This window comes from Musa acuminata, chromosome BXJ2-11 (genome assembly GCF_036884655.1).
Source record: "Musa acuminata AAA Group cultivar baxijiao chromosome BXJ2-11, Cavendish_Baxijiao_AAA, whole genome shotgun sequence".
Taxonomy (NCBI): Eukaryota; Viridiplantae; Streptophyta; class Magnoliopsida; order Zingiberales; family Musaceae; genus Musa; species Musa acuminata.
Window position 1 is genome coordinate 1,673,504 of NC_088348.1, and position 23,407 is coordinate 1,696,910.

The 23,407-nt window shown below is 41.9% G+C and overlaps 3 protein-coding genes across 5 annotated transcripts; 2 read left to right on the forward strand and 1 right to left on the reverse strand.

Annotated features, from left to right (window-relative positions):
• Positions 1-1,023: 1,023 nt before the first annotated feature.
• Positions 1,024-2,199, reverse strand: LOC135627721 (probable aquaporin TIP1-1). Its single transcript, XM_065133914.1, has 2 exons — positions 2,002-2,199; positions 1,024-1,895 (listed from the first exon to the last, which is right to left on the reverse strand). Exons 1-2 carry the CDS (start codon positions 2,132-2,134, stop codon positions 1,276-1,278), a joined length of 753 nt encoding a protein of 250 aa, XP_064989986.1. The 5' UTR covers positions 2,135-2,199; the 3' UTR covers positions 1,024-1,275.
• A 4,422-nt stretch (positions 2,200-6,621) lies between these two features.
• LOC135627991 (zinc finger protein ZAT5-like) lies at positions 6,622-8,003 on the forward strand. Its single transcript, XM_065134500.1, has one exon. The coding sequence runs from the start codon at positions 6,983-6,985 to the stop codon at positions 7,844-7,846; it is 864 nt and encodes a 287-aa protein (XP_064990572.1). The 5' UTR covers positions 6,622-6,982; the 3' UTR covers positions 7,847-8,003.
• A 10,426-nt stretch (positions 8,004-18,429) lies between these two features.
• On the forward strand, positions 18,430-22,241 carry LOC135585693 (protein SOSEKI 3-like). Of its 3 annotated transcripts, none has more exons than XM_065133622.1 (8): positions 18,430-18,558; positions 18,669-18,916; positions 19,015-19,084; positions 19,186-19,301; positions 19,433-20,375; positions 21,142-21,425; positions 21,513-21,639; positions 21,854-22,241. In XM_065133622.1, the coding sequence occupies exons 2-8, from the start codon at positions 18,682-18,684 to the stop codon at positions 22,080-22,082; spliced, it is 2,004 nt and encodes a 667-aa protein (XP_064989694.1). In that variant the 5' UTR covers positions 18,430-18,558; positions 18,669-18,681; the 3' UTR covers positions 22,083-22,241. The 3 variants fall into 3 exon arrangements, with proteins under 3 accessions (XP_064989694.1, XP_064989696.1, XP_064989695.1); XM_065133624.1 differs by having other exon boundaries at positions 21,142-21,430; positions 21,493-21,639; positions 21,854-21,992; XM_065133623.1 differs by lacking the exon at positions 18,430-18,558 and having other exon boundaries at positions 18,571-18,916.
• The last annotated feature ends 1,166 nt before the right edge of the window (positions 22,242-23,407 follow it).

Sequence of the window (23,407 nt, forward strand, 5' to 3'; positions counted from 1 at the left end):
GGTTTCCCTTCCCCAGCATGATGTCTCAGTTCCTACTCACCGTAGAGCTGCGTCATGTCTCCGGATTCACGTGAACTTGTACTATACTGCTTCTTCATGACTGTAGCAGGGAAGGAAAAGAACAGTAAGCCACCTCATGCGGTACTGTGCTGCTTCATTACCCTGCAAAGGAAAGAGACCAGACGAGAGAGGGTGACCGGACAGCCCTTCGCAGGCCCACAGGGAGAAGATAGAGACTCGGCTCTCAATGGAGGCCACGTCTTGCCCGCTGGTCAGTGGACAATCGATAAGCTCACCGCCCGGCTTTGCTGCCACTCGGTCACCTGTGTCAGCCAATCCGATGGTCACTCCATAAACCTACCTGTTTGATTATTCCAAAGCGGGAGATGAGGACGAGCGCATGGAGACAAGTCATCATGTCAATGATATCGCGAAAGAGATGATTCGTGGGCGTGCCCGGTCCGGTTCGATCCGGCCTGACATTAAATAAAACTCTGAATCAGAGCACATACAGAAAATTAAGTGTGTGATTGAGGGAATAAACCTGCACAAACACAACACGACATGGATATATATATTGTAGACGTGCTAACAACAATGTGATTAGACAAGAGTTGTGTCACTGGCCTTGTGCCAGCTCCTAATGCAATCATGCATACACTGTTCTTAAACATGTTTGGCTCTACTGTTGTCGTCTCCACGATGATAATATGTGATGATAAGTGCGCCAACACATGGTTTTCAGATGTGCTTTGAATTTGATATCATTCATCTTTTCTTATTCTGGACAAGAGACTCGTATTGCTCAAACCGCCCCCCACTGCGGCATGCATGCACAGACTGCAAGACTAAGTTTTTGACGCTTCGTTTGGTACTCCTAAACTTTATGAGTGAACGATATGTTATGTGAATTCATCAAACTAAACTTTTATTGATCGTATTACTTTATTTTCTTTATGCGGTACTAATTCTTCTACGTCAAGTCCGTCCGTGCAAGGAGGCACGATATTTGGATGCTTAGAGTTGGACACTCCGATCGAAAGGAAATCGGATTATAGAGAAAGGTGCGTACAACCATCGCGATCATCGATTTAATGCATCACAAGGATGTAGCTCTCAGGCTTTTACACGAAAGAGAACACCATCTTGGATCACGGACTCAAACGAAAGAGGAGCGGAAATTAAGGATAAACAACACGTTGATGAAAGCAAAGAGCAAGGACTTTTTGGAACGTGGAGGAGACGACCACGACGTGCAGGGCCCGAAACGCCACCTCAGTAATCGGCGGTGGGGAGCTGCTCGTGGGAGTGGCTGATGAAGAAGATCTCGTAGACGATACCGGCAAGAGCGCCGCCGATGAGTGGGCCGAGCCAGTACACCCACTGGTGGGTCCACGACCAGCTGACGAGAGCCGGGCCGAAGGACACGGCGGGGTTCATGGAGGCGCCGTCGAAGGGCCCGCCCACAAGGATATTGGCGCCGACGATGAAGCCGATGGCGATGGGGGCGATGGTGCCGAGACTTCCCTTCTTGGGGTCCACGGCGGTGGCGTAGACGGTGTACACGAGGCCGAAGGTCATGACGATCTCCAGCACGAGCGCCTCCCACACGCTCACCCCGGTCAGCCCGAAGGTGCCGGTCTCGAGCCCGCCGGTGGAGAAGCGGAGCAGGAGGCAGGCCACGGTGGAGCCCAGCAGCTGGGCGATCCAGTAGAGGATGCCTCGTAGCAGCGTGATGTTGCCGCCCACGAAGGCGCCGAAGGTCACGGCCGGGTTCACGTGCCCACCCGAGATGTTAGCTCCCACGGACACCGCCACAAACAGGGCGAAGCCGTGCGCCAGCGCCGCCGCGATCAGCCCCTCGGGCGTCGCAGCCCCGTCGCTCGTCAACTTGTCTGTACGCAGGCGACCGAACGTTAGCATCCAAGAAGACCACGAAAAGCTGAGGCATCCAACGAAAGACAAGATACAGGAACAAGTTGACAAAGAAGTAGAACGCACTGTAGGCCATGCCGGAGCCTTGGCCGGCGAAGACGAAGATGAAGGTGCATATGAACTCGGCGAGCGCGGCCTTGAGTGCAGTCGGGTGGGTTGCCTCGGCCGTAGTCCCGATGGCTATCTGAGTGATCGGCATTCTTCTTCCTGCCCTCTAAAACCCGCACCACCGAGGAGCTCTTCCGCTTCAATAATGTAGTGAGCGGAGAGAGCCGAATGCACCCGGCAATATATACAGCGCGAGGAAGAGAGAGATGACCGGGAGTAGCCGGTGGTTGGTAAATGAATACCTTGTGTTTTCTCTCTTTAATATTATTCATTATTGTTGCTATAATTATTCGACTGTTGTCTCTCTCAACGAAGTGGACTCGATTAATAAGATCCACGTGATCCGGCCCCACGCCAACTATATATTTGGTACAGCTCAGCTTCGTCCGCCCAAGACCTGCGCTGACGCCACGTGTCCCGGGTCGGTCCGACCAAGGGCCACTCGTCTCGATTAGGAATCCACCACAGTCGCGCTGATGTGACCGGCACCATCTTTTCAGGGATCGGCTGTTCAATCCAGGGTAGCTTCCCGAAGCCAATGGGTGACGTGTGCATCGCATACTGCTCTTGATGCTGTGCATTAGCCAGGATAAACGGGAAGCATTGGCTGGAGCAAGTGTCTCCTGTCTAAGTACGGGACGTGATCAGAGGTTGTGGTATGCGATCCACTTTCTGTATTGATGCCGGAATTACGATTACATATCTATTTATCTGAATGGACTATATATATATTTTCTGATGATAAGTACGCTATAAATGATGGGGTCTATCTTCATGAGTTGATATTATCTCCGTGATGGTAGCGACATTATGGTCGGAGAGGGGCCGCAATTCATATTTCCATCAAGTAGTTGATACCGTCTTAATCAAAATTAAAAGGTCTGTAAACCCAAATAAACAGACTTAGCAAACTTGTGGTGGATAAATAATTTAAAAAAGACAAGAAATTTGCTAGCTGCTGCGCGAAGCCGTGGAACAAAGATAAAGAACAGTACCTGCCCTCATCAGTGAGGCGATGAACAAGAAGATGGACTAGCTGTCAAGGGTAACCCCATTCGCATGTGCTACAGCACACATTCCACGCTGTCCCATAGGACAGCAGTGTCAACACTGCCGCCCACTTGACACTAGTGAGACGGAGACATCTTAAATGCTATGGGCGATGACATCCACAGGTTAGGATATGAAGTTTGAATCCACTCTGTCCTCTCGTCATTCACGAGAAAGTAAAGACACAGCACGTCGAGCGATCTCGTGCGTCAATACGGAGGAAATGATGTGAGAAAGTTATGGTAGAAAATGATTTGAGTTCGACTCGACTTCTTTTGAGATGGAACTTTAATGTATTTTTCCGTTGGATGCCTAATTTGCCACCGCCAGCCACAGGCTTCATCTTTTATGTCATAGATCGAATCATAACTCGACTAGATGTATTACATTGGGTAATAAACATACATATAACACTCATCGAATACACTTACTGTGTATTCGATGTTAGTGTTAGATTATGTGAACCTTTATAATTAGATAAAATATATAATAGAACTAATTAGATTCTGATAATAGATATTAGTAAAAGAAGTTTATATTATAATAGGATTATGTTTTTGATCGGACGAACTCTTCGATAATATGCAGCCCAGCCCAATAAGCATCCCAAAATGGGGCCCATGAAAAACCAGACATGGGCTCATTCGCGAGCCCGTGCGGTAGCCTGCGATCAATCTCATTTTATGGTCATCCTGCATGCACAATAGGTGTCATGGTAAGGGCGTATGATATCTATTTCGGATGCAGTTCAACAGAATTAGCTGCAATCAAGAGAACCATGCCATCGATAAAGGAAACCGGTACATGGGAAGCATGGGTTCCACGTCCGATTATGAAGCCTTTGGAAGAAGAGGATGATGAAGAAGATGTAGTGAGTGCCGATAACTGAGAATGTCAGATTGACGAATACAACAGAGAAGAAACACAATCTGGTGACTGCACATGCTCCCGCCATGCATACAAGTAGTATGGCAGGAACATCGTCAGAGCTAATGATAGATCTAAGCAGTCCTTGTCATGTTGCAACATCATTAACATACGAACATTAGGTCCGCCAAAGTATTCTGTTTCGCTCCCCAATCCTGCAAGACCATCAGTGTTGCTGTTGTGGTACTCAAATATTAAGCGATGTGGAGCTGTCATGGAATAAGATCACAAGCCAGGCTGCCTGCTGTGGAAGGCCAGCATCGCCACAGCTCTTTATTCACCATCAAGCGACGTACCCATAAAGCTACAGATTACTATTATTATTTTGAGCGATGTGCCCGAGGGTGCTGCTAACTTAGCGGCGAAAGCGCGTCTCCTCCGTGGCAATTGGCTCCTATTCGCCAGCTTCCCTCTTCCCATGGATGCAAATGTACCCTTTGGACCGTCATGAGATACGTATACATGTGACACTTCACATGTTCTCCCCGTTAGAGAGCCTCTTAAAGGTTATATGCAAAAGGAAGAGACGGTGCAACTCTTTGGGTTGGGTTGTTCTGTACACACTACACTCCCAAAAAGAAACCCTCATAGTAAATAAAGTTCATAGAACAGATGATTCTCAAGAGAAAAATGCAAAAAAAAAATAAAGGAAGATTGGAAAAATATTGAAAATTTCTGAATTTTTTGGAGGTTCCCAATGAGAAAAAGATGAGCTTTTTAGACCGATCGATGTGATGCAACCCAAATCCAGTGCGAAGATTAAGGGGGAGAGTAACGGAGATGCTTAATATTCGGTAGAACTACTGATCCAAGCCGAAGCCAGTAGGTACGACGTCACATGATTCAACATGTACTTGTCTCCATATCCAAGTGGTACACAATTAAGTTCAACAAATCTACCTGCCGCTTCTAACCGCCCTCTTCCCACTTCCACTGCAAGACATGTTTAAGTCAGAGTTGTACCAAACCCTCCACACAATCTCAATTGCCTGTATTATTATTATTATTATTATGCCTTCTTAATCACTTCCTCCTATACTGGATGTGAGTTGAAGCAACAGCGTTTTAATGCAGAGGAGGTATGACGTTCTACGGTGTCCTTAAGTTCTTTTACGAAGCATTAAACACCCAACAGCTTAAAAGTCCATTACGGATGGCAACACTTGTGTCCCAACTCGCAAGGCTATTTTGATTACTTTGCAAGGGAAGAATTGCGGTTGGATAATTAGGTGAGGGACTGCATGTGATGGCACAAAAGGGAAGACATGCAACAGAAGTGGTGAGCAGACATTAGCGAATTAAGATGTGGCATCAACTTCCCCATACCCACACTCCTAATCCACCGCACTGCTTAGGCTGAACCCGTAAGAGAGGAACAAAAGAAAGCTAGCAATGATTGGGAGACTACGAAAAAAATGATGCCAAACTAAGAGGGATTGGCATCTTCACCCACGATGCATGTAAACTATACTCTCTCGCAGTGAAGCTAGCAGCAAAGCTTAGTATCTTGCGTGCTTGGCAATGTTTGCCAACCAGCCGTACCGATATACGCCAGGAGGGAATCTATCATTTAATATGGTTTAGGTAGGGGAGAGAGTGAAATAACTAGTGGGAACGTGAGCAGAGTGAAGTGGAGAGAAAGGAGAGAGAGGAATCGATCAACCCCACCAACTGATGTCTCACGACTTAATGTTCGGAGAAGCTGAAGCTTTCATGCCTCACTCACACAACCAACCAAAACGAGCTACTTAGCTTCGCTCGTCTCCGCCTCCCATTGACTTAGAACATCGTAGGAACATGCGTTACACACCAACCGGATATATAAATGTGTGTGCCATCATTTACCAACAAACCGTCCATTTGTTTGAAGCCGTGAATCCTGTGGCTAATCATCGTGATTCCTTATTTTAAAGCCACAAAGCTCTCCCCCAGTCTCTAATCATGCAAGAGAGAGAAATCTCCTCCAGCGCAAATCCAGTTAATTGCTTAGCCAAATTACATCTGCCGAGTCATAATTAAACGAGTCCTGCAAAAGCATATGTTCTCGACTGCTGGTCTGAACAATTTGTGGTACTGATACATGCGTCCGCCGATTTGACTTTATCGGTCTCTGTTGCGATGTTTGCAGAACAATTAGTACCGCACGATCACAGAGGACGTGACGAAAGGAATACGAGCTACTTCTCGAGAACCGAAGAAGAGTGCTCGTCGACGAGGATAGCTGGTCCTTTACTTGACAAACCACTAGAAGCAATCCATCAACATACATGTGTGCCTTGCTTGCACCACTTGCCGTCACCTTCATCTTTACCTCCGTCGAGGGGTTCGCATAACCAGCCCATGGCAAACTGCACCCAGTTGAGCGAGCAAGGAAGGAAAGGCTCACCACACAAGGCATCGGTGAGTTCGCTCGAGAGACGGTCGCGTTCTTGACTTTGTTACTGACTCACCTGGACACTCTTTTCACCACCACCTGTGATGGGAGGAATTGAAGAGGCACATGACTTGCATGGTGCCAACCTTTTCTTCAAGTCTTCGTTGTCACCATCTCCTCTGCCCTCTGACAGTTTGTGTGGCCAACTCCTATCTTTACAAATCTTAGCTAAGTGAGAAAGAGTGCACACAAACTCCAGGATTAGGCATTTCGTTTGGTGTTGTGGAGTCCGTCCCCTCTGTCCTTTGCTATTGTTCCTCGCCTGCTCCTCCCTTCACTCCACACCTCTCCTGTGTCCACCTAATTTCCCCCATATTTAGGGCTTAAACCCATGTCTGCAAACGAGTGAGGACAATTCATGGCTGTGTTCTCCTCTTAGAATAGCAAGGGGCGGCCATTTGACTCCCATCTGTTGCCGTATAAATATATACATAGAGACACATCTTCCATAAGCATTGTTAGTATTGAGCACCTTCTCCACTCACTCTCTCTTGGTTTCTCCACCTCTTCCCCCTGGTTCCAAGGGAGATGGAAGCTCCAGAGGAAGCCTTAGCCTCCAACAGCAGCGACAGCATATCCAACGGCGAATTCGTTCATGCTGTGGTCAAGGGCAAGCGCACCAAGCGTCAGAGGACGCAGCCGCCGCCGCCTATGCCACAGGTCCTGTCCACCGGGGTAGCCGACTCGTCCTCCGCCTCCTCGGCCGAGGCCGCCTCCGGGACCATCACCGAGGAGGAGGAGGACATGGCGAATTGCCTCATCCTTCTCGCCCAGGGCCGCGCCTTTGACACCGGGCCTAAGCCAGAAGAGCACAAGGACGAAGTTGGAGGCGGCGGCGGTGGGTCCGAGAAGTTTACGAGCCGAAAGTTGATCGAGGCGGCGACGACGACCAACGGCAAGGCTGGAATTTACGTGTATGAGTGCAAGACGTGCAGCAAATGCTTCCCGTCGTTCCAGGCGCTCGGCGGGCACCGCACCAGCCACAAGAAGCACAAGCTGGCTGCCACCACCACGACGGCGGAGGAGAAGAAGCTCGAGGTCACCGACGACATGCTGCAGATCAGCATGAATTCTTTCTCGAAGCCATTTGCGAGCAGCAGCCAGACTCCCACGAAGCCGAAGGTCCACGAGTGCTCCATATGCGGATCGGAGTTCAGCTCCGGGCAGGCGCTCGGAGGACACATGAGGCGGCACAGGCCGCTGGCCATCGCCGACAGCCAAGAAGCCAAGAAGGACAAGAGCTTTCTTTCCTTGGACCTAAACCTCCCCGCTCCCGCCGAGGACGAGCTCCAGAGGCCGCCTTCCCCGACTTTGGCATTGGCCACCAAGAGGCCTTTCATCTTCTCGGCGTCGGCATCGGCACCGGCCTTAGTGGTGGATTGCCATTACTAAGGAGGCCGCTTTGGGCTAATGGAAGCAAAGCTGTCCAGTAGCACAAATTCTTTCCTTGCTCTGTTCGATCACAACTTGGGCTAATGTGGCTTATGTGAATAACTCTTAATATTTCTTTGCAAGTTCATATCGATTAATTGATCCAAATTTCTTCGAATTCTTTGATCCATTTAGCTCTTTGTCGTCTTCCCTTTTCTTTTTTCCCTATTTAAGATGGATATATGTTTTGCCTTTTGGGAGGAGGAGAGAGGAGAGGTGCCATTGCGTTCACGTAAAGGGAGAGAGTCTCTTTCCCTTTTTTTGCCCCCTCTCGCTTTCAACGAGTTAGATGAGTTTGGTTTCTCCACCACCCAGATTAGGTTCGGCCTCCCACGAGTTTGTTTCGTTTGTAAGACATCCATGGAGTGATAGATATCTGGTGAGGCCAACTTGTACACTCTCATCGCCTTTTCACTTTCCATGACTCCTTCAAGCTTCATACTCTTCTTCATCTTGGTTGACTATTAGCCACCGCGTCCACAACAAGCACTAAATAATTAGCCAAGAACGTCGTTAGATGCATCTATTCACATTGTAAACGAGCGTCGCAGCAACAGTAAGTGGCAGTGCCCGAACAGTTCCCAATAGTATTTTTACTGGGAGCGCTTTATACCCAAGTGCACGCAATCACATCTCATCGCAAACGTGAGGCCGAGTTGCCCCCGTCATTTGCCTAACGCCACACCGATGAACCCATCGCCCGTCGCTCCCAACCAGCAGAGTCCGACGTCTCATCTGAATCAGCACACGTGAATCACGAAGCCCTCTCACTGTGGCTTTAATTATTGTGATGGACCGAGTCCAATCGAAGAGAAACCATGCTCCTCCGCTGCATCTTTCGTTGCTTGCTCGTTTCCAAGCTGTGATTACATGACATGCTCCCATGTAGTGTGTGTGTGTGACCACTACATGAGAGTTAAGTGCACGTTTGGAGACTGAGTTGGGCTGCCGAGTATTATAGTGTGCACTCCTATGATCGACCAGTATTATAGTGTGCACTGCTGCCTTCTCAAGTGATGGTGGCATGGCACCACCACTCGAGGAAGTGCAACTAAGCTGCCAGTTGTGATGGAGCAAGCTCTCGTGTGCTTCGCACTCTCAGCTATGCTTCTGCTAACACCGTCGAGAGTAATCTAATAGTTCGCGTCGTGGAATTGGAATTAGCTACTGCGCCAGTGGTTGCAAGTCGTCGCTAGCTAAAGATTCGCTCGGCCAGTGTGGCATTTGCCGTTTACTATTGGTGGCAGCATTAAATCGGAAATGAGTTTGCATATGCTTCTACTTTATTTAGCCCATTAAGCATCGAGATGTTTATTTTTATGGAGGGACGTGAAAAAAAGGGCATTTGTTTATTGTATTCTTTCTCTGGTACAATATCAGATTGAATAAATTACACATTACCGATCTGCTAATGCCTGCTCGACTTTTTGGAAAGGCATCGGTTTATAATGGGCCTTTGTTGGGCCTCATCCGCGGGGCAACGCTACGGCATTTTTGTTGATATGAATAATTTAGTTGCATACAAATTTTTCTCAAATAGTCAATTATTTCATGATTTTTGCATAAATTAGCTAATTTATTATGAGTTGTCGGAACCCTCTCCTCCATGAAAATAATAGGCGTATGATAGTTTAGGTGACAAGCATATGGTGATATTCGTCATATTTCTTCTACCTCTTCTTTTATGCACAAAATCATCGTGTTTCACATATGTTGGGATAAACAGAAGAAGAAATTTTATATATAAGCAAATAGATGCAGGCCGTAATATATATCAAAATTAAAGAAAATCGTAATAAAATAGAATATCAAGATTTATATGAAAAATCCCTCCAACGTGAAAGGTAAAAATCATGGGATAAACTAGAGAAAATTCACTGAATATATAAATCTCAAAGTCTCTTACCAAAAACCTAAGCAACAATTATAAGAGAATAACTATGATACAAGAATTACGTCACCGTACACTATATCTAAAATCTTCCCAAGTAATCATAGCAAGAATTTACTGTACATTTGATCTAATTTGAAATGAGAATACTGTACATGTGATAATTGAGAATAGTCTCTTGTGCTATCATTTTTTTATTTCCTTTTCTTCTATTGTTTTTCTATCATTTCCTACTACTGTTGCTTCTCTATTTTTTACTCGCTGTTTTTTTTTTCTTCGCTAGCTATCACAATTCTTAGTTAAAAAGATTAAGGTCCACTATGAGCTGTTAGCCCAACACCCTGGACCAATGACCTAAACATTACGCGAGAAACATAACTATGTGAATGCATGATGTATAGTTAAAAAGAAAATTAAATATTATGCTGTAAACACCAAACAAAGTTCTACACAGAAATTGTTCGTGACATGATTGAATATAAATTACCATCTTTCCATGGTTTTTCTTCCTTGTATTATGCTTTGTGTTGTCAATCAACCGAATCGTCTGTGGTTCAATGTTTTTGTTCTCCGGATCCTTGTGTTGACTGGTAGCCTAATGAGTTCAGGAAGGAGAAGAGAGAGAGAGTTATCAGGATCGGGACATTCACGGGAGGCTCTCTCCCCAGCGCACATTGTAGATAAGAGGGTTGGAGCCGAATGGGTTCACGTTTTGGTTATTTAACCCTCTTCACTGCACATTGTGGCTACAGGGTTGGAGCCCAATTGCTTCGTCATCTTTACTAGAGTCAATCATCAATAAGCTTTAAGGATAGTTTCTTGTTCTCGAGCTGCTTAAAAACGTACATAGTAAGAGATTCTTTTCCTTCTTCTTGTTGATCAAATGCCAATGTACAAGTGACGGAGGGCCAGTGTCGCTGGACCTCAAAGTCTCAGGAGTCCTGATGGTGATTTAGTTGGTGGGTCTGTCCTACCTTCCTTCGACACATAGATGCGTTCTTACCTCGATGAAATCTGCAAGAGTAAATAGGATTGCTGGTAACACTCTCTTCTCCGATACTCGAGTTAGAAGGTACCCTATCGTATGAGGTGAAGCTTCTTGAGCTCCATATTGAGAGAGAGAGAGAGAGAGAGAGAGATTATACAACATCAGTTTAATATATTCTATACTAATTAAAACTTATCATAAATACATTGAATCTTTATGCCTTCAATACATACTTTCAAAATACTTACCAAAAAAAAACAATGAATGGGTATCAAATATATACTTTATACTTATAAAGTTTATACAACATCAGTTTTATATATTCTTTAAATCATGGCATGCTAATAAAACTTTTCAAAGCACGATACATTTTTCATAACAAATATATAAGTATAATTAATGTCTCATATCAGAGTATAACATATTGTAATGTAAGGAGTACAATTTATATAAATATAACTAAGGGTTCACAAACATAATAAATATAGCTAATATGTACATAACGTAAGTCTTAGTAGTATTAATGGCTACAACTATGTTATATCCCTGTGCCAAAGCCTAAAATCATGTTTAACCCTCATGGTACAAGCAACATATATCAATATTTAACCCCCATTAATAGGATCATGCTCACTAGACAATTGTCATGTCATTAAAAATAACATATCAATTACTTTTAACATACTAAAAATTTTAATATCTTTTTTTGTATTTATTTCAAAACTAATGAAATCATATCACTTAATGTGTCGTCCGTGACCGACAAACAAAATCTTTCCTCATCCAAGTAAAAAACAAAAAGATATTTTCATGAAAATCATTTACCATTTTGAATCAAAACTGTGTTCAATATGGTATTAATTGGTTTTTAAAAAATTTTAAAAAAATAATTTATAAAAAAGAATTAATTATAACTAATTTATTTATTATTAATAGGAGAATTATTTTTCTAATAGTGACTCGACACATATTAATACACAATCAATTATTCAAGGGCAAGATTCTATGATCAAGGTGGACACTAACTAACTCAAAAGTAACACTAATATCAGAAATGACAAAGGAAGGAACATTCTACTAAATATTCTTCACTATTAGCACTTTACAAAAGTTATCTCGACGATCAAAAATTTATTGTTTATTAAATTTATTCTACTCTTATCAATTATTAACTTGAGTATTAAAAAGATCAGATAGAAAATTTTATTCGACCACTATCTTTATGCAAGTCAATGGTAAAGTATGCATCCAAGTTCAGCTCATTTCCCATGCACTCTAGCCACCTTAACAATCATGTCAAACCTCTCATGTACATCGATTCAAACCAAGAGGTCATGTGTTATAACCTTCCACCTACAATGACACCCTCCTAAAATCATAGGCTAACTTAGAAAGCCAATGAAGGAATTCATTTTCTACTCTGGAAAGCTGTCATCCTATTTTTCTTTTAAGTAACACCTATGCATAACATAACTAACATCTATCATTTCAACTTAGAAACTGTTGCTTAATCAGGTGTGCCATTGTCCTGCAAGTATAGGGTTCGGCTACCCATATTTATTTATTTATTTATTATTTAACAAAAGCTTGTTCAAAAGAAATTATCCTTTTTCGATATGGTTGATATTGAATTGTTGAGATCTATTTTAACGGTGTAGCTATTAAGATCTCACGAATCCAAAATGAAAAAATAAAATTAGCTTTTTAATGTAGTGAAAATATATTATTTTCCGAGGGATATTCCATTTAATTTATCTTGGTTTGTTAAAGTTGAATTTACTAGAAAATACACTGCCGAACCTTCTTTAAATGAATTCTTGAAACGATGTAGCTTATTAAAAGAACAAGCAAATAAATTCTTCGTGGCATCATACATTAGAAAAACAGCAAAGCATCCAAAACTTTAAGTGTTGGGGCTCCTCTTTAGAGAGAAGCTCCTTCAAAAAAGTGTTTTGGAGTGGCAAGCAAACAGTATTCTTTGTGAAAGGCGAAAGAATAATAATTCACTTTGTGTAGAGTCCCTTATACAATAAACAACTTAAATATATTAAACTTAAATATATTAAGCTATCCCTTTCCTATTTATTTTCCTGAAGGATTTTTTTTAATAGAGAGATTTTTATATAGTTAGGGAAATCTTATCTTCTTCATGCCCCCGTAAGATGGTGCATCATGCCCTCGTAAGATGATGCTCCTGTTGATGCTCATGTAAAGGATACCAATCTTGGATCGATGCAAAGTGAGTAAAGCAAGAACAGATCGCTACTGTTGTTACGATTGCTATTACTGTAAGGACACAGGCGTTCCTTTCGTTCCCCTTAAATCCGTCCTTCGTTCCCCTTAAGTCCGTCGACTATTGGCAGATTGACGAAGAGATAAGAACAATTATTGAATAAGCTTTATTAAAGAAGTGATGTTATACTGGAGACTTTAAAATTCATATATCCTCATTGGTGTACGTAATCATTATTTCTTTTTGGAAAGTTGTCCTAAATGTTGTACTGGGGACGTGATTACCAATCGTTAAATTACGTGATTTTATCTAATGAAATAAAATATATTATAAATATAATTAAATAAAATATATTATAAATTAACTAAAGCATCTCCGGTGCTTCGTATATACTTAGATTGTTTCTTTTTGGGTAATTCTTTGATTTCCTAAAGAGGTCAGAAATAAATGTTGTTACCCATTCAGAGTACCGAGGCAAAATATCGTGTTCTTGCTAATACTATATTATAATTGTTTTGGTTATACTGATTACTTCAAGATTCAATAGCCTTATTCCAATCTCTAACATAAATTTATTATGATAATTCTAGTGTCATTCAAATCGCTCACAATGATATCAAATCATATTAAGATTGATTGTCATTTTACACATAATCTTCAACTCGGTAATCTACAACTTTGCTCAATCAATACTGAAGATCAAATGATAGATATATTTGCCAAACCATTATTACCGCGACGATTTAGTTTCCTAGTTTTCAAACTTAAACTAGTTTATACTAAGTCATCTTAAATTTACATGATGAGCATGTCAAAGTATGTACCACGGTAATAATCATCATATATGGTTCCTATCACACAAGAGGATTTTTAACATCTTTTATTTTTTAGTTTGTGAAATTGATTTGATTGACTTTCACTCTATAAATAAAGTTAAAATGTACACAAAAATGTGTACAAATAAAGTACAGGTTTCTTATACCATCTTTCACTAACAATCGGATCGATTATGTTTGAAAGCTCCATGATTTTAATCTAGTCGTGGGGCAGGTGATGTCAAGAGGAGACGTATATTCTCTGGGGTCCGATGGAGATGACATCTTATCTCGCTTGCAAAGTCTGCAAGTAGGACTTGCAAGACAAAGAGAGATCAGGAGGGTTGAGGGTTGATGGGCAATCCTCCTCCTCCTCCTCTCCAACTCTTTCATAAAAGGATGTTCATTGTGAGGAGAGCGAGTCTCATGAGCTCCAAGTCAGTGAAAAGAGAAAGAAAGAATTTGATAACCAAATAAAGGTGAGAGTTTCTCTTTATGCTCTTGAGGTGAATGGATGTAAATGACTTTTTGGATGGAACTCCATGCAGCTTGCAACGTTTGAATCTGGGGCGCTTGCATTGATGGAGTGGAGAGAGTGAGAGAGAGAGAGAGAGAGAGAGAGAGAGAGAGAAATAATGTTTTAACGAACGATATTTTGTTGATGTGAGCGTCGGTCATGTGTCGTCGTCTGCTGGTGTTGCATACTCTTTCCTCGTCAAATTTGCCGATATGTGTATGGATATGGAATTCAAACTTATAATCTATCATGATAAATAATTCTAAATTGATGTTGTTAGAACAAACATATATATATTAAATTCTGACAGTGTTCATGCTATGCTATGTGTGTTCGATATAACTACTGATCCAGCGGCTATAACTGCTACTCGGAACCAGTTGAGTGGTGTTGTGTTCTTCCTTCGGAAGTACAAACTCCGAAGTCAGAAGTCGACTCATCACGAGCCATGTTGCGGGAGCAGCTTCACTACCCTTTTCTCGCTGGAAGCCTTTGTCAGACGCACGCACACCCCTTTCCCCTTTTCTTTTGGCTTCACCCAATACCCACCACCGCGTGCGGAGCAGTCAAAAAAAGACGGTGGAGCTGTCGCCGTGCGTCCTACGCCCTCGAGAGCGCATCGAGCTTGGTGAAAGGAAAGCGTGGCGAGTATGGACTTCTGCCTGCTCTCCTTGCAGCGGCAAAAGCGCGTGGAGGCCGTGATTCATTGTTCGTTCCATGCTGCGGTGGCGCAAGTTTTCTGGGAGTTAAAACTATTTCATTCCATGCTTCTCTTTCTATCTCTCGTCATTCATTGTTCACTACCGCACAATATATGTTTTTGTTCATCCCTAAACTCTACTTGTGTTCCAACCTTTAACGAGACGATCGAGTTCTTTCTTTTCGGCCATCGAAGTCCATCTCATCTCATTCCATCTCGTTCATCATTCACGCAATGAGAGTCTGTTTGGCTCGCATAACATTTACTATCCCTTTAAGAAATAAATGATCAAGATCCCGGTCTCTTATTTCGAATACTACCATTCATACCGGGTGGTACATACCGATTTGTCAGTAGATCGGTACGCGAATTGTCCGCTACCGAATTGTACCATCGATTGTGATTATTTTCGTCCTGTTACCATCCATCATGATGATCGATTTTGATAGTCGCCACCTGCTACCACCGGGTGGTATTAGCCGAGAGAGAAAAAATAAAAATGAGAAAAAAAAGAGGAAGAACCTGGAGATCCAGTGCCACTCTCCCTCGATGATCCCGATCTGTCGTCGCCCTCCCTCATTAGATCTCGCAGAGGAGATGTCGCCTTTTCCTCGTCTAAGGTAATGAGGCCTCAGCATCGTCGATGACTTCTCCTCATCCGCATGGGGAGAAGAAGTCTCGACAATGTCACGAGGAGAAGAAACTAAGTGTCGTCAAGGCAACGTTTCTTCTCCCCACACAAGCAGAAGAAACGAGGTGATGGTCACCTAGTCACCCTCTTTTGCGCGGGGAGAAGGAAACATTAGTTTCTTCTCCCCACGTGGGTAGAAAATCGAGATGACATCATCTTTTTTTAATATATATATATATATATATATAATAGTACATCATAATGTACCACTCGGTATACTCATACTGTACCGTATTGAGCTGAGCTCGATACTTTGGTACAATATGAAATTACGAACCTTGAATTATATATTATCATATGTAGTTAGCTATTTTTAATATCCTGATCCTTACGCTTTAAAATATTATGTTTACGTTTATATAATTATGAAAGTAAAATATCTATATCTATTTAACCTAATGATGTCTGTTTTATTAACATAAACTCAAAAATAAAAGACAAAAAGATAATTTTAAAATTTTAATTAGTGGTGACAGATAGCATCGGTGGTGACAAACGATGGCCTCGTGGGTGAGTGTTGTGGATGAGAAGAGAGACGATGAGATATGAGGATCACTTTGCATTTGTGTCGACGCAATTGCCGAGTGACCATTTCATTGCTCTGCATTTGCGTCGACGTTGACACAATTGCCAAGCAGCGAAAGGGTCATTTGACATTTTATATTATCACAATACATATGCCGAGCGATGCCACTCGATAACTATGCTAATACATATACAAAGTAGTGTTGCTCAACATCTGCATCGGTGGCCCTTTCGTGGCTCAACGATTTCGTTAACACTGACACATGTATGGAATGTATAGAGTGACAAAAGGGTCGTCCGACAATTACGTCAGTATCGACATAGATGTAGAATCACCCTCACCTATTATCGTCGTGCTCTTTATCTATAACATATACTCATAGCCCCCAACTGCATCGTCATCCATTATCACCAAATGAAATACTAAAATTATTTTTTTTTATCTTTTTTTTTGTGATAAAATCGATGACGTTATGGTAAATATATCTAGATGTTTAACTTTTATAACTATGAGAATATCAATATAATTTTTAAAAAATATAAGAATCAAAATATTAAAAATAACTAACTGAAATTAGTACCCCACAATCGCATAGGCATCTTGTGACCCATCAATCGTCCTGTGATCCATCAATGTAAAGCTCAACACGGTTAGTATCATTCATCATCACATCTAAATCACTCTCGTGGGCATCTTCCATCATTATCACATCACATGAATCTTCACGTCCGTACTCATGACTCGGATTTCCTAATAATTTTCAAGATTGTGCTCGGCTTTTCGTGAATCGTATCGAGTTCATATCTGTCCAAAGAGGGCGTTACATTCTTACACTGCTGTCACGCGTAGACGTCCTCATAACTACAATATTTAGTTCCATGCAGAGACCACTAACATAAGTCGCATTTACCCACACGAGACCACTAACATAAAGCACTGACATCCACTTTTGGTCCAAATTGGACCCTTATGTCGGTCTCCAACTTTCCTCTGCTTAGATCATTGCCATCACAGCTTATGTTGAATCAAAGATCGATGTGGCTCTTATATTCACTTTATCTGACATAAAGCTTCATATTAATGATTAAGGCCACGACGGCCGCTTCGTGTCTGAAGCCACGGCTTCACTCAACATATAACTAAGGATAGACTAGCACTTAAGCGTGATATAAGTGTAACTCCAGTGTAATCAAGACATCTTCATTAAATCGATCTAATTTTTTTTTATAGAAATACAAGCACACTGCGAAAAAAGGAGAGAGAGAAGATGTAGTGAGAACAGAGAAAAAAGGAAACTAGGAGAGAGAGAGAGAGAGAGAGAGAGAGAGGTGACGTTAGAGTTGGATTAAGAGGAGGATGAGAGAGCAAGAGAGCGGATGAGAGGATAGAATGGGAAGAGAAAGCTATGTTAGAGTTGGGGGAAAGAAGATGAGGAGAAAGCAATGTTAGAGTTGGGGAGAAGAGGAGAGAGAGAGAAAGAGGTGAAGTGAGATGAGGAGAAGGTAGGAGGGGTGGAGGAGGAAGCGAAAAGAAAGGGTTAAGAGGAGAAAGACAATGTGAATGAGGAAAAGATAACAGAGTGGAATAAGGAGTAGGAGCAATCGAGGTAAGGTGGGAGGAGAAGGCGATGAAATAAAGATAGTGAAAATGAGAGTAATTTAAAAGAAATAAGAGATAATCTAAGATTTAATCGAATCAATTAAATAATTATGACTCAATCGAATCGATTTGACTTAATTTTAATTTAAAATAATTGATTTAATCCTACAAAATTAACTCAAATCTAGTAAGTATAATCAATATTTTGATTAAAATAAAAAAAAAGATAAAAATAAATTATTTAATTATTTTTATGTTTCATATTACATTCGGGAGAGAGGAGTCTCTTTTAACTATTTTTACATCAGTTGTAGACATCATTTCATTTATCACATCATGACTACGTCAATACAGAGAAGATAATAATAGCGAAGAAAAGTCAACCACGACCGTTTGACGAAGCTTTGAATTATCCAGCGGGCGAGGAGTTGAGCGGTAGTCAGTAAATCCTATTAAAATGGGATAAGATCGAATCAACAGGATGTCCGAATCTTAAAGTGTGATCATCCTACGTGTCATCTCTCGTTGGACGATGATGGACAATTAACTCGTTCCAAGGAGAGTCGTCGGGCCTTCCTTTTTCCTTCCACGGCACTCTCCCAGTGAGTAATTAATGCCTCCGCTACTCCCTCCAAAGCAGCCGTACCTCTTCCTACCTCACCCTCCTCGGCAAACTCCATCCGACTTTTTGCTGGGAATGCAGTGGAGAAGCGGTAAACCCTGACCATTTCTCGCTTCTCTACTTTGTCTTGACGTTCCGCATCTATAAGCATTTCAAAAATCCCACGTTGACCGACCCCATTCTCTCCCGTTCTGAGTGTAGGAGAAGGTTGGAGATGGAGGGGCGAGTGAGGAAGCACGGCGGCCAGACCAGCCCGGAGAGCGCCCGAGCTTGGGCGGAGCCGCCAGTGCCGCCCTCTCTTCCGCCGCATGCGAAGCTTCCGCCTCCGCCGTCGCCTCCCCAGGGGTGGAAAATCCCCGTTGTGTATTACCTCTGCCGGAACCGCCACCTCGAGCATCCCCACTTCATCGAAGTTCCCCTGTCTTCCCTCGATGGCCTGTACCTGAGAGGTCAGTTGTTCTAATCAGACATAAGCCACTCGAAAAGGTTGGATTTTTCACGAACTGTATTGCTCTGGCTGGGGTTTACGTCGTGTTTTGCTTTGTAGATGTCATCAATCGGCTCAATATGTTGAGAGGAAAGGGCATGCCCGCCATGTATTCGTGGTCTTGCAAGAGGTAGTGAGGCACCGCGATGTCATAAAAACCCTTCCTTTTTTTTCGCTTTGAAAACCATTTTACATTTGTCTGTGTTCTTACCTACGAACATGATGGTTCAGGAGCTACAAAAATGGGTTCGTGTGGCATGACCTCGCCGAGGATGATCTCGTGCTCCCGGCCAATGGCAACGAGTACGTTCTCAAGGGTTCTGAGCTCTTGGACCAGTCTCCTTCAGGTGCCCTTTAATGGAAAGCATAGTTTTTTCTTTCAAGAAACCTCTTTTGGAGCTGTACTTGTGATAGAAAGCTAAGGAAGAACGTTAGATTTCTAAACCACTATCGTTGTCCGGTACTGTTGCTCATTTAGATCGAATTCATCAAAGCAATGGCAACCCGAGGTTGCCAAATCTGAAGCCCCAACAGCAGGAGAACCCCGCACTTTCAAGAACTCAAGAAGCCGCTGCTTCTTCCTCCTCTTCCCCTGCCTCAACTGTACTCAAAGATCTCAAGCCATCGCCGTCACTGCCTTCCCCTCAAGACGACGAGCATTCCCCCTTGCTTCGTCAGCCCGGTTTGCCAACCAACATATCTCCGGATCATGGACCCCGTAGGCCTTCTTCGTGGGAGAACAGTTCGTCGGTCGCCGCAGAGTACCGAGCATACAAGCCCGTTGGTGCGGCAGATGCTTCAACCCAGACCGAGGATGGCGGAGGGAGAAATGCCCATGGAAGTCATGCCACCTGCATTAGAGGAATCTCAACTGATGACAGCTCAATAGATCTTGAATTCGAGGAGAAGCGGTGGAACCGTGACATGCGATCCAAAGAGGGCTCGGAGACAGGTGGGTATGAAATTTCCCCTGCGCCAACTTTGTCGAGCGAGTCATCCTCTAGTGGGAAGACAGAGACCTTGGAATCTTTGATAAGAGCTGATGCCGGTAAGGTTAACAGCTTTCGGATACTTGAAGAGGAGGAAGTCCTCTTTGATACAGGGCCAAAGGTGAGGCCAACCAATGTGCTGATGCAATTGATTACATGTGGGTCAATCTCTGTGAAGGATCACCACAGCTTCGGACTAGTGCCAACCTACAAGCCGAGGTTCTCCCATGCGAAGTTCCCTTCGCCGATGTTTGGTGGATCCATGACCCTCGGAGAGATTGATTACCTGTCAGAGGATCCGAGGCTAATAAGACTGAGACTAGATGAGAAGGAATATTTCAGTGGGAGCTTAATTGAGACTAAGAAGCACAAGGATACAGTAGGGCAAATGATGCCCACCCTCAAACGTTCTTCTTCATATAATGCAGATAGGTACGTTTCGCTTATGGTGCCCATGTTCATACCCAAAGCTTAATCTATGTTTCTTTTCTTAATAGATCTTTTTGAGGAAAAGTTTAATGATCTTTTGCAGTAGTCACTTCTAAATCAGATAGCTACAGATTCTTGGTCAATCTAAATTAGTTAAAGCGCCTAAAGTACAAAACCAGGAGCTATGCAGTTGACAGTGTGAGTAACATTGTGACCAAGAAAGATTAAATAGTTTCCTGAAGATGGAGGACTTGTCCATTAGTTCCTATGTCTACATAGGTCGACGCACAGTACTTAAGATAGTATAAATAGTGAAGTATAGCTATTGTTTGAGCCATATTTTGTGTGAAAGAATTTTAAACATGTCATTTTGAGTTGTTAAATTGTCTATTCAACTATGGTATAATGAGGTTATTCATTTTTGAAAATAGGGAATTTACTGCATAGTACTCTGAAAATTTCAAGCCTAGCATAGAGAATTCAATTCTCTGTGAGCTTGCAGTACTAGAAAGTGAATGCTATCAAGAATATGGCAGGATAAGCTGATATTTGAGTTCCAGTCATATTTTGTATGAAATATGATCTCGTCTTCTATGATGTAGAACTAACTATTATGTTAAATTTGCTCTTTTCCTTAGTTCTTATCCTAGTGTTTCAGCAATATACATTCATCCAAGTGGTTAGGCCCTGTAGTAGCTTGCAATAGTGCTACTGTTTCTTTTGGTAATGCTACATTAGAACTTGATATAGATAACTCGGTGACTCTCAGGAATAGCAAGACACCAGACTCTAAGCAGGACATCGAAAAGCTAGTGGATTCATCGCGATCGAAGTGCCTCCCGCGTGCAATTAAGATGACATCGAACAAGCAGCCCAAAAATGAAGCACATAGGTCATCTATTTCAGATGGCCCAAGGAAATCTTCTGTTGGGCAAGACTGCAAGGAACTGCCAATAGGTGAATACCAAAAGATCACCTTATCAGTCAAAGCATCATCCACCAGCGTAGAATCTTTTAAGGAACGAAAGGAGAAGGTGATCAAGATTGAGGAAAGTTACGTTGTCTCTCATTGCCCTTGTCACCTGTTATTATGACCTTGCGCTGCTTCATCTCTTGATAGATTATACTTGTCTCCTGCAGACTTCTGTCAGGGGCTCGTGTTACAATTCAGTCTAGAGCTCCATGCGATGATAGTGAGGGTGGTTCTGATTCTTGAATGGATCTCGGCGATGAATCATCCACTGTATTATCGTCAACCTGTTGAGAGGTGAGCATGGAGAAGGCTGTTATCATATGTGCATTTTCATTCAGGTTATTCAATCCAGTATTTACAAGAAATTCCATTTCTATCCTCCCAACCTTGCTTTATCTGCAATTGTTTCTATTGTGCAATGATGGAGGTTGTATTTCACCTGCTTTTTCTGTGCCTTTGAGATAAATATTTCTCTTTAATGAATCTCGTCACTTCCATCTTCATCTAGGTTTTCTCTTAGTCCAAAAGAAGGTAATGTTCAACGTGCCGTCAGCAACCAGCAGAAAAGTTGCCATCTTCAACTCGGCCGACTGGATTATGGCAATCACTCTTGTCCACCAACTCTAGTGATTCAACATCAAGAGTTGGTTTCAAATTCTGTCATCTCTTTGCGGATCGTACGAGCTGCATCGTGTAGGAAAATGACTTGGATTATGTTGATGATGATGATGATGTAATATACATCCTTGTTCACTGGTCTCTACTCTGTTATTTGGAAAGATTGCTCTTTGTAAGAACTAGCTAGATTCAAGAAATCTTCCGACTGACGAGACTTACAAGGATATCGGGCTATTGTATCCCAATGGATGTAATCTATGAAACCTTTGGAAATGCAACTTGTGTTGATTTTAGATGCTAGTATTTTTATATTACATAGGCTTTTGAAAACTGATCCAACTTTGGGAAAAAAGATATAATTGGAAGTTTATGATTTTTCATTTAACTTTCGAGGTCAAGGGGTGTATATATCTTGATTTTTACAAGGTAATTTTTTACTATGTTATATTTTGCTCATATCACATAAGGTATATTTACATCATACAAAGTTCCAATCATATAATGTTTGATAAGAGAAAAAAAAAAGGTCTTTGTTCTGATGTTCATTTTAAATATTACAAAACTTAGATTACCACAACAAGATTTGGTTTCCAAGGTTGAAGAATAAATCGATTAAGAGGTCTTGTGATTGTAAGATAAATAAGTCACCCAGCAAGCCTTCTCTGCTATGATAAATCGTTAAGAAGTTCATCAGTAATTGAATCCAAGGAGACCCATATCGTCAAAAACCATCAAATAAATATATGCTTTCGCTACGCAATGTGTTACTTCCATCTCAAAGAAATATTCTAATTTTTCAAGATCCATAATTCAAAATTGTTCATAGAGAGATTATTATGATAGCATGACCATTGTCATCTATAATTATAAAAAGAGTTGTTAATATTATTCATGAGTGAAAGTTAAAAGAGTCATTGATTGTGAGTTGTTAGCGAAAGGATGTTACTATTTTATTTCTTGATTTCTATTCTTTTGTGAAATTTATGTCTATGAGAGAAGCCATGCAAATCATAACATCTATCAATATTGTGGTTGTTCTCGTTATAATGACTATAATGCAATTTTCCTTTTATTTTATGAGTTATTGTTAGGATTGTTTTTTTGAGAATTTGCCAACATAACATCTTTAGAGATGATTCTTATTGTTTTTATTATTAAAAAATCAACTAATAAACTTTTTTTTATTAGGAAAATTTTAGCACGAATAGTAGAATATGAGTAATTCAAACCCATGAGAAATTGTATTGCCTTTGGATGGCTCTTTGCCTCTTTATGATGACTACAATATAATTATTAATTTTACTTTATTTGATGAGTTATTATTAAAATTCATTTTTAAAGATTGTTAGAAAAAAAGTCGACACTAAGGGGATGAATTATCAATTAGTTTCATTATCAAAATCTAAGATTCAACGGAGATGACCCTCGTTGTTTTTTTAATTAG

Coding starts and splice junctions, on each gene's coding strand:
- LOC135627721 (XM_065133914.1), bottom strand. CDS start 2,134: ATGCCGATCACTCAGATAGCCATCGGGACTACGGCCGAGGCAACCCAC. Junction 1,896..2,001: donor AGGCTCCGGCATGGCCTACA/GTGCGTTCTACT, acceptor GCCTGCGTACAG/ACAAGTTGACGAGCGACGGG.
- LOC135627991 (XM_065134500.1), top strand. CDS start 6,983: ATGGAAGCTCCAGAGGAAGCCTTAGCCTCCAACAGCAGCGACAGCATA.
- LOC135585693 (XM_065133622.1), top strand. CDS start 18,682: ATGGAGGGGCGAGTGAGGAAGCACGGCGGCCAGACCAGCCCGGAGAGC. Junction 18,917..19,014: donor CGATGGCCTGTACCTGAGAG/GTCAGTTGTTCT, acceptor TTTGCTTTGTAG/ATGTCATCAATCGGCTCAAT. Junction 21,426..21,512: donor GGTGATCAAGATTGAGGAAA/GTTACGTTGTCT, acceptor TGTCTCCTGCAG/ACTTCTGTCAGGGGCTCGTG.